At 48.1% G+C, this 13,273-nt stretch overlaps 1 protein-coding gene across 1 annotated transcript; it reads right to left on the bottom strand.

Annotated features, from left to right (window-relative positions):
- Positions 1-41: 41 nt before the first annotated feature.
- Positions 42-12,541, bottom strand: PLK1 (polo like kinase 1). Its single transcript, XM_004373339.3, has 10 exons — positions 11,969-12,541; positions 11,064-11,232; positions 10,169-10,313; positions 9,068-9,161; positions 6,853-7,072; positions 3,452-3,607; positions 1,827-1,904; positions 1,471-1,625; positions 1,192-1,374; positions 42-548 (listed from the first exon to the last, which is right to left on the bottom strand). The coding sequence occupies exons 1-10, from the start codon at positions 12,374-12,376 to the stop codon at positions 342-344; spliced, it is 1,815 nt and encodes a 604-aa protein (XP_004373396.1). The 5' UTR covers positions 12,377-12,541; the 3' UTR covers positions 42-341.
- Positions 12,542-13,273: the final 732 nt, after the last annotated feature.

Here is a 13,273-nt window from a genome sequence, read left to right as displayed (position 1 = left end):
AGCCTGGGGGTCCCAGAGCAAAGGGAATCCAAGAAGAAAAAGAAGACTTACATATGTTTAATGTGCATAAAGCCAAGGATAGGACAGTTCAAAATTCAATAGAAATAATCTGTACAATTCATATGGTGGGGTTGAGGGAAGGGGAAGGGGCTTCAGGACCCATACCCAAACATGTAAAAAAATAACTTACATAGCAACCCCCACCTGCAAGGATGGTGTAGCTCCTTCCCCGCCCCCAGGGCTGGGAGGCACATGAAGAGAAACAAGGCCGCGGGCTAACCAGTGTAGGCCCTAGGTGCTTGTGGGAGTGAAGAGGGGCACCAGTCCAGAGGGAGGGAGGCCTACGAGGAGGCCTTGAGGCGGTTGGAGGCAGAGCGTGAGCTCAGCAGCTTGTCCACCATGGTGCGGGCATAGCGGAGACGGCTGGCCAGCTCCTTGGAGCAGCCATGCTCCTCGAGGAGGCTCAGGCGGTACGTGCGGAAGTCCCGCTTCTCGTTGATGTAAGTCACGGCTGCCATCAGTGGGCACAGGATGAGTTTGGTATGGTCCTAGAAGGGGAGGGGGATGGACAGATGGAGGTTATCAGTAGGTTGAAGATCCCAGCTGCTAGTGTATTTGCAGGGAGTGGAGGGGAGGAGTCAGGAGCCCTGGTGGCACAGCGGTTAAGCGCTTAGCTGCTAACTGAAAGGTCAGCAGTTTGAACCTACTAGCTGCTCTGCGGGAGGAAGATGTGGCAGTCTGCCTCCGTAAAGATTACAGCCTTGGAAACCCTATGGGGCAGTTCTACTCGGTCCTATAGGGTCACTATGAGTCAGAATCAATTCTATGGCAATGGGTATTTTATGGGAGTGGAGGAAGATATTCCAGCCGATGAACAGGGAGTCCCCATCCCACTTCACTCCCTTCTTACTGCTGCTGCCAAGGACAGGTAGCCTCCACTGTAGAGACACACAACCCACCCAACTCCTGTGGGCCCACCGCCAGGCACAGATACCCACCCCACTCCTGTGGGCCCACTGCCAGGCACAGATACCCACCCCACTCCTGTGGGCCCACTGCCAGGCACAGATACCCACCCCACTCCTGTGGGCCCACTGCCAGGCACAGATACCCACCCCACTCCTGTGGGCCCACTGCCAGGCACAGATACCCACCCCCAACTCTGCCCTGCCCCACCTTCACTCAGCTCACCTGGAAGAAGTTGATCTGCACACAGCCATTGCTGAGGTGTAGGATGATGGCGCTGCGGGTGCGGAACCAGGTACGCAGGTACGGTAGCCGGGCTAGCTCATCACCTTCCCGTGGCGTGATATTGGCACCAGCCTTCAGCAAGTGTTCACTCATGTAATTCCGGAAATACTTCAGGAGTGTGATCTGGTTGGAAAGTTGGGGAGGCGGCCCAGAGTTATAGCCTGACCTTGTCTAACCCCCACCCTGACACATTAAGCCCACGGGCTGGCCAGCACTCACCTTCTTCATCAAGGAGTTGGGATGGGAGCTGACGGTGAGGTAGGACTCTGTGCCATCACGCTCAATGTACTGCAGGCTCTCACCATCGTTGTAGAGGATGAGGCGAGTCGAGTCATTGAAGAGCACCCCCACGCTATTGTCACACAGCTGATACCCTAGCGGTAGGTGGGGAGAGACCTCAGAAATAGGGAACGGGGGACAGGGGGACATCGGGAGCTGAAACTGGGAGTCCTGGGATACAGATAGGAGAGTGTTGAGACAAGGGGACTTGGGAGCAAAAAAGACAAGAGCCGATAACAACTCAAAGGGTCACCTGGTGGTATGTAAGCCACCCACCCATTCTAAAAGAAACCTACCAAGGCCATACTTGTCTGAATAGTCCACCCATTTGCTGATCCAGAAGATGGGAATGCAGGCGGGATCCTCGGCCTCCTCTGAGACAGAAACAGACAGGTGATTGGTCAGGACCAGCTTCTTCCCCTCTGGTTCACTCATGTGGCCCACACCAGGGAAACCTGCCAGGCACCTCACCTGGGTTCAGTCAAGAGGCAGAGAAGAGGAGACACCTACTGTAAGCCAGGCCTGGGGCCCCAGAGAAGAGCAAGCATGGCCTCTACCACCAATAAGCACAGACAAACAGCAGGACAGACTTTTAAGCAGAAAGTTACAGCACTGTATACCAAGTTCCACTCAAGCATTCAATCGACCCATTTATTGAAGGCCTAATGTGTGCTAGGTACTGTTGTGGGCACAGTGAACAAGAGACAAAAGACTCAGCCTACCTGGAGCTTGCGCCCTGGTTGCAGGGACAAAGGCTAATTAAAATAAATATGGGTAAGAGGACACCATTGCTTAGGGGGCACTGAACTTCTGTTAAGGGTGATGGAAAAATCTGGAAACAGATACTGGTGATGGATGCACAACATGATGAACATAATTAGCGTCAGTGAATTGTACATGTAGAAAAATGTTGAAATGGCAAATGTTCTGCTATGTATCACAATAAAAATAAATAAACATGGATAAAATACGTAAGTTACTTCATTCATGGTAAGAGTCAGTGGCTGGCACATTATCTAGTTTTCCAGTTTTGAGTGATTAAAAAATTATGAGAGTATATAGAGATCAAAGTTTAACAGTGGTTACCAGGGGTGGAAAGGAGGGGGACTGAGGGGAATTATTATTTAGGAAGCACTGAGTTTTTCTTTATGGGGATGGAAACTTTGGCAAAGGACAGTGGTGATGGTTGCACAACAAGACTGATGTAACTGATCTCAGTGAATTGCATACATGAAAGATGGTGACTTGGCAAATGTGGTGCTATCTATATTTTTCACAACAATTAGAAAAAATTGTGAAAGGACAATTCCAAACACATCAAAATGCTATGTTCAGAGCATGCAAGAAACCCCTTATTTAAACACAATAAACAAATGTGGGAACTTTAGAAAGTTAGGTGAGACGTGCTATGGAGAAATCTATACCAGGCAGGGCAGGGAAGGAGTGGGGGGCAGGGAAATGGTCACGGAGGTGCCACTGAAGCAGGCACTTGAAGGAGGTGCGATCAAGAGCCATGCAGATGCTGGCGGAAGTGCACTCCAGGAGGGAACGGTAAGTGCAAACGCCCCAGACCGCAGCATGTCTGGGTCTGTTCTTTCAACTCTCTCAAAGGACAACTAGGAGTTCACAGAGCAGAAGAAACAGCCTGTGTAAACTATATCCAGGTAACATATTTAGAGGACAGCCAGTAATCTGAGGTGGCTGGAAGATGGGGCATTTCTGCGGTAAGAGCAGATGAATCAAAAAAGAAAGAGGGCCTTGGAATGTCAAGCTAACTCATTTGAATTTATAGAAAGTGAGGGAACCAAACATATTATGGTGATGGGCCTGCACAAGGTACTAACAGTCTCCTGGCTGGGACTGCCCTGCCCTCTCCAGATACCCCGGAAAACCTCCCCTTGCCAGGCCACACAGTGCTCACCTTGCCTCACCAGCCCCCGCTCTGAGGGCTTGGCAGCATTGACACTGTGTAGCTGCTGCAGCATTTCACCAAGGTGGCAGTCGACTGCCTCACTCGTCTCCTGAACTACTGGCTCCTCTTTTTCCCGGGGACGCTCAGGCACAGGGTTCTCCATGCCTAGGAAGAAGATGAGGCACAGTCATGCACAGGACCTGCTGCCACGGCTGGTGCTCTCCCCAGAGAAATGCTCTTTCAACTGTCATTGCTTTGGGGAAACTGAGTCAGTGCCAGGTTATCAAAGCAGCAGCTGCCATGTTCCCATGGCAGGCAGATGGTACTCACTAGTACCTCCAGAGCCAAGCAAAGGCCTCTATGAAGGCACCACGGCCACACACAGCCCCAGAGCTTCAGAAGCTCAGGCCTCTGACCCAATGGTGTAGCCCTATGGACACCGTATGCCACTCAGGAAGACAGCATGAAGGACCAGGTGCTTGGAGCTGCTGGGCTTCAAGCAAAGAACTAAAAGCATCTTCTGCATCCAAGAAGATGGGAGGACTCAGTAAATCAGAGCTCACCAGCAGGATGGATTCAGCAGGCCTTTAAATGAAAATAGCAGACTTGATGGCACAGTGGTTAAGTGCTTGGCTGCTAACCAAAAGGTTGGAGATTCAAACCCACCAGCCACTCTACAGGAGAAGGGTGTGGCAGTCTGCTTCCATAAAGAATTATAGCCCTGGAGAACCCATGGGGCAGTTCTACTGTTCTTTGGGGTCACTGAGTCAGAACTGACTCGATGGCAAGGGGTTTGTTTTTTTTTAAAAATGGAAATGTACAAAGGGAATTAGAAGAGATTTCCCACCCTAAAATTCACTTTATGTGCTTATATGTGACCAAAAAGAGTCTGAAAAGATACACACCGAAATTTTTAACACTGATTATATCTGAGTGGTAGGAACAGATAATTTTTATTTTCTTTATGCTGAAGTGTTTAGTTTTTTTCCCCCACCAACATGTGCTTTTCTTGTGTAATATGAAACTTTTCTTAAAACATTTCAAGATCAGAGTTTTCAAATTAAAAAAAAAAAAAGAACAACTATGCTGTGACAAGGATTTAAGTGTGAAATAAAATGCTTGGATTTGCTTTAAAATACGATTGCAATAAAAAGATGGAATAGATAAAGCAAATACAGCCAAATGTTGATAACTATTGAAAATGGATGATGAGTTCATAGAAATTCATCACACAGTCTGCTCTATTTTTGGATAAGTTTGAAAATTTCCATAATAGGTTTGTTTTTAAATGTGAGATGTTTAAAAATTAAAACCAAAAGGAGAAAAAAAAAATCTTAACAGCATTAGATTATAACCCAAAGAATAAAATAAATATCCATGAGTCCATCCCTACTGATACATGACCAAATAAATAAATGAGCAGATGGGGGAGAAGCAACAGCTCTTCCTTACAGAAGAATTTCAATTAATAAATGGAGGCAAGGGAGAGGAAAATCCCCATGAGAGCATTACAGTAATAACAGCTGCAGGACTCACCCATGGATGCTAACATTAGTGGGTAAAAGTTTGAGAACAAACAGGATCGTCTCAAAGTACCTTACCAAGATATATATTAATTATAAAGGGAAAAATCTTAACTTTGCAGTAGAGAAACCCAGCAGACACCACCTTAACCAAGTGATCAAGGCTAACATCACCAGTAAAAAAAAAAAAAAAAGTATCATCATGTACCCCCTGTACAATGCACTGAGATGGGTACTCCTCTCTCCTCTGTGCTATTCTTGCCAAGAATGCATAACCTCAATCTAACCATGAGAAAACATCAAAGCCCACTGAGAAGCATTCTACAAAATAACTGAGTAGTGCTCTTCAAAAGGGTCAAGGTTTCATCAAAGACAACGGAAAACTGAGGAACTGTTAAAGGTTGGTGGAGACTAAGGAGACATGTCAACTAAATGCAACATGGGATCCTGGATTGGATCTAGATCCTGGAACAGAAAAAACGCATTAGTGGAAAAAACAGGTGAAATCCAAATAGAGACAGTAGTTTAGTCAAGAGTATTGTCCCAAGGTTATTTTCTTAGTTTTGATAATTGTTTTGTGGTTAACATTGGGGGATTTGGATGACAGGTACATGGGAACTCTCTATACTATTTTTGCTACTTTTCTGTATAAGTCTAAAATTACTTCAAAACTAAGTTAAAAAAAGTAATCCCTAAAAATCGAAAACTAACGGAAACAAATTAAGTTGTATATCAAATTGGTGACATATCTATACAGAGGGGAAAAGAACGTATTTTAAGCAACTTATTCTTTGTACTATATGTCCTTAATGGACTATAGTCTAAGGACAAATGGAACGGCAAGAAAATAAAATGTCATTTAACAACAGGAACTACTTTATATATGTTGAAAAATAAACTAAAAGTCCTGTATTATCTTTGAATCAGACAATTACCAAAATGAAAAACAGTAACTCCACATTGAGGGGAAAATGCTATAAGACAATATTGCATCAATGTTAAATTTCCTAACGTTGATAACTGTGTTATGCACTGTGGTTCTGTATAAAAATCTTGGTTCTTAGGAAATATACTCAGAAGTATTAAGCAGTAAAGGGCAAGGATGTATACAGCTTACCCTTAAATGATTCAGAAAAGAGACTGACAAAGCAAATGTGAAGAAAAATGTTAATTCATGGTTCTGGGTTAAATGTCTGTTCTTGCAACTTTTCATGAGTTTGAAATAGTATCAAGATAAAATGTTTTAAAAATATGAATCAGGAATATTAATATACTCAAGCTTCCCCTCCCAAATATATTTCCTAATTCTGACCTTTGAAGAGACTTAGAAGCAACAAGAATCTAAGTGAGAGTATGTGGTTTTAGAAAATGTCCATGTTTTAATGAGATGCAGACTGAAGTTTATAGAGGAGAAAAGATGTCTAGGATTAACTTTAAAAATACTTCAAAAAAGGAGCAAAAAAGAAAAAACAAAAAAGGGGAGAGGGGATAGATGAAGTAAATGTGACCACATCTTCATCGCTGATAATCGGTTCAGTGGCTGGGGTCCAATGTATTATGTTCAATGTGTATATTCGAAAATGTTCATATTTTTTCAATGAACCATGTGAGAGTTGTGTTAGCAATTGTTTTAAATGATCAAAAATAATTTTTTAGGCTTGGAGTCAAGATCCACTCTCTTCTACTTGGGCCCAAGGGGTCTGTTCCAGCTGTGGTCAGGTCTGTCTTTGCTGACAAGGCCAGTTGGAAAGGGTGGCCATGGCCTCAGGGACAGGACACTATCCTATTCCACACCTGAGCTCTGGTGGCAGGGAGCAAGCCACCTCCACACCTAAAGCCTGGGCCTTCTCTGGGGGGGTCTGCTGTCTACCCAGATCCCTATTTTACCTTTATTGAGGACTGTGAGAGGCTTCCGGTTGCTGGGGTCCAGGCTGCTGGGAGCAATTGAAAACCTAGGTGGAATGGTGAGGCAGGTGATGGGGAGACGGGCGGGGATGTAACCAGAAGTAAAGAACTCATCGTTGAGCAGCTCACTAATGGTTGGGCGGGCAGTGGGATCCGTCTGAAGCATTTTCTGTATGAGGGAGGCAGCCAGGGGGTTGATGTGCTGGAGCAGAGAGGAAAGCCATAAACAGGATGTGACAAGGGACCCCAAGCATAGCACAACTGTAAGGTCCTGTGGGCCTCAGCCCATGGTCTCAAATATGCCACAGCTCAGTTGCTACAAATAATGCCAATTTCCCCACCATCAGCTTTACTGAGTCAACAAGTGTCAACCTAAGTTGTGAGAATGATTATTTTCCCTTCCTCTTGAGACTCAAGATTAATTTTATTTTGAAACGGGGAATTTTTTTCCCCTGAATTTACCTTTGCATAATTAAAGTTGCTCACCCCTACAGTAGCACTTGAGAACACAGGCTTTGAGATCAAAGATCTGGGTTCAAATCTCAGCTCTGCTCTTTAATACTAACTGTGAAACTTTATGACAAGAAACCAGACTTTCTAGGGCCTTTGTATCATCATCTGTAAAAGGGGCATATAGCACCAATCTTGAAGAACTGTTGAGAAGATTCAATGAGCTATAATCTAGCACAGGGCTAGGGCACAATTACAGCCTAGCATCAACTACATGCTTACTATGTGCCAGGAAAATTCTAAGCACTAAGTATTTAACCCCCACAAAAACATCTGTGGGATGGCGGCCCTCTATTATCATCCCTCTTTTGCAATGAGGAAACAGGCATCAAGAGGTTAAGTGCTGTCTTGGATTGAATTGTGTCCCGTCAAAATATATGTCAACTTTGGCTAGGCCATGATCCCCAGTATTGTGTGGTTGTCCTCCATTTTGTGATCCATTATCCACCATTTTGTGATGTGTTGTAAATCCTAGCCTGCATGCCTGTGGTTATGGCCCCATCTGGGAGTGAGCTGTCTGATATTAATGAGACAGGATTAGGTCATGTTGATGAGGATTAGGGTGGGATGGAACACCCTTACTCACAGCCCTGATCTGATCTAAGGGGAGTTTCTCTGGGGGTGGCCTGCATCACCTTTTATCTTACAAGAGATAAAAGGAGACAGACTAGCAGAAAGAGGGACCTCCTACCACCAAGAAAGAAGAGCTGGGAGTGGAGCACGTCCTTTGGACCCAGGGTCCCTGCGCCAAGAAACTCCTAGATCCAGGGGGAAGATTGATGACAACGACCTTCCCCCAGAGCCAACAGAGAAAGCACTCCCCGGGAGTTGGCACCCTGAATTCGGACGTCTAGCCTCCTCAACTGTGAGACAATAAATCTGTCTGTTAAAGCCATCCACTTGTGGTATTTCTGTTATAGCAGCACTAGATGACTAAGACAAGTCCTTGCCTAAGAACACATACCTAATGAGTGGTGGTGCCAGCATCCACAACCAAGGAGTCTAGTTGACTCGAGCACTCACACTCTGAACCACTAAACAGAGTTAACTGACTCTTGGTGGCAGAGATTCAGTCCTTCTGTCCTTTATGAGAAGACGTGGCTCCTGGCTACACATGTCAAGGACAGCAACTAGAAAGTGGCCATGAGCCAGGCTTCTGCAGGAACATGCATGTTTACCCTAGTGGTTGTACAAATGGATACCACTTTGCCATTGGATTCACAGTGGTTGACAATTCTGCAAGTGCTTACTGTATGCAAGGTACTCTAGAGGCAGTCCATTTTACAGATGAGAAACTATGGCTCAGAAGATTCAGGCCATTTGTTCAAGGTGATCCACCTGGCTCCTAAGTGACGGAGCCAATCTGAATCAAGACACTCCACTGCCAAAGCTTAAACACTTCTGCCTCCTACTCCCTTCCTGGTTTTTGTTTTGTTTTTGCCTTTTACATATCTGTTGGGTCACACATCCCTTTGAGAAAGTACAAACTGTCTCTCCAAAGAAAAATTGCCTACGTGCACAGATGCACGAAGTTCTGTATGCAATTTCAGGCATAGATCCTCGAATGCCCTGTGGCTACCCGTGAGCTGAGGCTGACCTATCGCTGATCCCAGGTTACAGCTAGACTCAGTAAATAGCTTTAGGGAAAACTAAACAATAAATTTTAACTTAAAACATTGTTAGTCACCTTGGGAATACTGTATTCATTCTTCTTGATCCGGAGGTAGGTCTCTTTTAGGCAGGAAGTCTCAAAAGGTGGCTTGCCCACTAACAACGTATACCTGTAAGTACAAGGTGGGATTTGGCTCAATGCTCCCAGGCAAAATCTAGATGCAGAAGGCCCCATTTCAGGGCCAGAATGGAGTGCCCAGGCATCTTCTGGGTCTAGGGTCCCTGAAGTCAATCCCCAAGTCCACTCAGCTGCCCCAGGAGCCAGGACACTGGCTGGGGTGAGCTCTCAGTAGAATACAAAGGATAAGACCAGGGTTCTTACGAGGCAACAATTTTTCAACTCCAGCTTGCAGTAGTAACATAGGACTCTGTGGAAGGGCCTCAGAGGCTGCCAGCTGTACAAAGCAGGTTAAAGTAGGTGAGCTCCCAACTCCTACAGAAGCAGCTCCATGTTTAGTAGTTCTACACTTAAGAGAAGGCTTGACATTTTCATTTGGAAAAAAAGCTCTATTGCAAAGTATGAAAGCCATTGCTATGACTCATTTCTAACTCTCCAGTACCCAGGCCAACAATAACAACAAAGTAACACCTAAAAAGGTCCACGCCTCTGCCCACCACCTAACCTCCTCTGATGGTCTTGATCCAGACAGACTACAGGAACCCCTCCTACCAGCCCTAACACCTGGCCTGATTCCTCCCACCCAGTGTTCCTAAAACTTTATTGTGCATAGAAATCAACCAAGGATCTTGTTAAACTCTAGATTCTGACCCAGTAGATCTGAGGCCTGACAGTCTGCCATTTCTAACAACTTCCAGGTGATGCTGTTGTCTGTGGACCCCACTTTGAGTAGTGACAGTCTAGAGCAAGGTTATGGAAACATGCCAACTGGTGCTCCTTCCTCCTTCCTGGACCCATGGCTCACACTGCAGGAATCTTACAGGATACTACAGAGTGACAAGAAAAGATAGGGAAATTAGGCTTTGTTTCTGGACCATCTGTCCTTTGGAGCAGCCTTTCCATGAACACAAATGTCCCCAGGAGAAGGGCAGCCAGATGAGATGCCCAAAAAGGGCCCCTACTGAGGCCAGATGGGTCCTGAGACAGCTCCCAACTTACATGATGCACCCAATGGACCATACATCCACCTCGAAACTGTGCCCTTTCTTGCTCAGCACCTCAGGAGCAATGTAATTAGGAGTCCCACACAAGGTCTTCTTCCGCTCCCCGTCATATTCAACTTTGGTGGCCAGTCCAAAATCCCCTGGGACAGAAGGAGGAAGAGGGGGTGCTCAGATGCCAGTCTCTGCCAGCTGTCAATGCAGACAGCTGTTTCAGGTTCAGCCATCCAACCCTACAGTCATCTGTTCCCACAAGTCTCTACTCCTTGCACCCGGGGAGGCTTGCCCAGGAATCCTCCCACCTGCTGACCCCAGAGTGATGCTTCCCATGCCCCCCCAGCCCCCCATAAAAAGGAGGGCTATGCTTCTAAAAGGGAACAAGGTAGGAACAGCAAAACCCAAACACCTACAGGGATCAAGCAAGTAACCTCATGACTGATGCTTGGCAAGTTTGAAGCAGTAATAGGGAGGGGTGGGGGCTGTGGCAAACCAGAGGGAGTCTAAAGGGGTCAGATGCTCTCAGCCTAGCAAAGGACAGCCCTGAGGGAATGCTGTCCCTGTGTTGCCAGGGTTCCTAATCGTTTAAAGGAGCGCCAAATCCAAATATTTATGTCAAGCCTCCCAAGTGAAAAAATAGAAACTAATTCTTCTTAAAAAAAAAAAAAAATACAGTGAAGGGGTACAAAATGCATTTGCAGGCAAGATACTGGCTTGTGGGCCCTTTGTTTCAGATTTCTGGACTAAAGAGGGGCTCTAGAGGCAATCAACAGCCCAGACTTCCCATCTTCCACTTTCTCCCTTCCCTTCTTCCTATTCCCTCCCTCCCTCCACTTCCTCCTCGTTCTTCCCCGCTTCTAGTGGTGTAGGTCACCCCTGCAGGACCAGCACCTCACCTATTTTGACCTCCAGATCTTCGTTCAGAAAGAGGTTGCCCAGCTTGAGGTCCCGGTGAATGACGCGGTTTCGGTGCAAGTACTGGCAGCCAAGGACTATCTGCCGCAGGTAGTAACGTGCCTCAGGCTCCGTCAACGCTTTCCTCCGCTTGTGCAACTCCAGGAGGGACTAGGTCGGAGTAGGAGAAGGAGTGGAGAGGCGGTGTTGGGGATGTGGGGTTTCTAGGAAAAGGCAGCCCAGGACTGGATCCTAGACCCCCAGGGACAGGCAAAGGGATATGAGGAGGGATCTTGGCAGGTTCTTCCCCCTTCCTATCCCCTCTTCCATTCCTTCTCCAGGACAAACCGCAAGCTGGACCCTTGCCCTAACCCTGGCTACAACAGCTCACAGCACTCCCCCTAATAGTACTTTTCTCCCAAGATCCTTATCTGGGACCCCTCTCCCAGCCCTACTCACGAAGCTCAGAGTCCCCAGTACCCTTTCCTGACCTCTCTCTTCCCTGGAAGTTCCGAAGTCTAGCTCCAGCTCCCCCACCAGCCCCACTCCGGAAGCTCCAGGTCCCCAGCACCCTTTACCCGGGGCTCCCCCCATTGCAACTCTGGAGGTCCTAGCATCCACTTCCAGAGTTCTCCCCTCTCCAATCACCCAGCGTCCAGGAGCCGCCTTCCCTAGCAGCAACAAGACTCAGGCTCCACTTAACCCTCTCCCTAAGCAGCTTCAAGTGCCAAGCACCCGCTACCTGAGACCTTCCCCTGCCCTACCTAGAGTTTCCGAGCAACCTTTCCCTAGCAGCTACGGATGCCGGGCGCTCCTTCCCCAGGAAGCCCTTCCCAGCAGCTCCGGGTCCCCAGCGCCCCAACCCCGGGCCCCAGGCAGCTGCAATCCTCCAAGCAGAGACCCTCACCCTCCGGCGGCAGAGCTCCAGCACCACGAACACGAAGTCGCTGTCCTCGAAAAAGCCGTGGAAGCCGACGACGTGCTGGTGGGCAAGGCTACGGTGAATAGATATTTCCATGGACATCTTCTCCTTCTGGTGCGGCTTGAGCAACAGCGATTTAGGCACGATCTTGCCGGCGAACACCTCCTTGGTCTCCGCGTCCGAGATCTCGAAGCACTTGGCAAAGCCTCCCTTGCCCAGGAAGCGACCGCGCAGATAGCGCCGCCGGCTGCGCGGGTCCACTAGGACCTCCGGGATCTCTTTCGCCGGCGGGGCGGCCGCCGTAGCCCCGGGAACTGCAATTCCCGGGGCCCCGGTCTTCCCCGTCTCGGCCGGTGCCCGCGCCAGCTTCCCTGCCGTCACTGCCGCACTCATGCTCTCGGAGTTGCTCAGCGGACTTAGCAGGGTCTGGGCAGACTCTCTGCACCGCTCCGCTCCTCCTCGAATTCAAACGCGGCGCCGGGAACGTTACAAAACCCTGCGCGCCACTGATTGGCCGCGGGGATTTAAAATCCAAACCCGCTCGCCGCGCGGCACCATGGGAGCACTCTGCAAAGCAGCCGCCTTTAAACCCGCACCCAGCAGGGAAAGAAACTTGATTGGCGGGGACGCGCGGACAGCACACACGTGGAATGCCTAGGAAACTCGGCTTGGGAACGCCGTGACCCATACCTAGGGAGTGGAGTTCAGGGTGTCTCCCTTTCGCGGGCAGCTGGGGGAGCTCCTGCAATTCACATGCACCCTGTCCAAGAAGCTTTTCCTAACACTTTTCTCCACCACCGTCCTCCATTCCCACCCCGCCTACTACAACGTAAGCCCTATGAGAGTAGAGACCTGGCAGCGCCAAGGCGTAGTTTGGGAGAGGCTTGGCACCCACCTCCGTTGTCATCAGCTCTCTACCAAGCCACCCCAAATAAACTACGTAAAAACAGTATGCTTGCCAGGCAACTGCACCTTCACAGCAAGTCCCCTAGGACCCCTCCTTCAAATAAACAGCTGCTCCTAAGCCCCTCTGTATTGCAGATCAAGGCTATTCAAAGTATGGTCCAGGGACCCAGCATCACCATCACCTGTGGCCCTGGTGGAAAGGCCCCATCCCAGACTTCCTGAGTCAGAATCCGCCTTTCAACAAGATTGCCCAGGTGATTCCTACACACACTGAAGTTTGAGAAGCCCGATACCCACTATGCAAGAAAGCTGTTTGGCTTGCTCACTGCTAACCCAATGCCTAAAAAACGTGGATGATCAATTTGTTGGTCAGAGGGAGGAATG

This window comes from Trichechus manatus, unplaced genomic scaffold, assembly GCF_000243295.1.
Source record: "Trichechus manatus latirostris isolate Lorelei unplaced genomic scaffold, TriManLat1.0 scaffold00024, whole genome shotgun sequence".
Taxonomy (NCBI): Eukaryota; Metazoa; Chordata; class Mammalia; order Sirenia; family Trichechidae; genus Trichechus; species Trichechus manatus.
The sequence above is the reverse complement of the archived record's forward strand: the minus strand, read 5'-3'. Positions and strand labels throughout refer to the sequence as shown.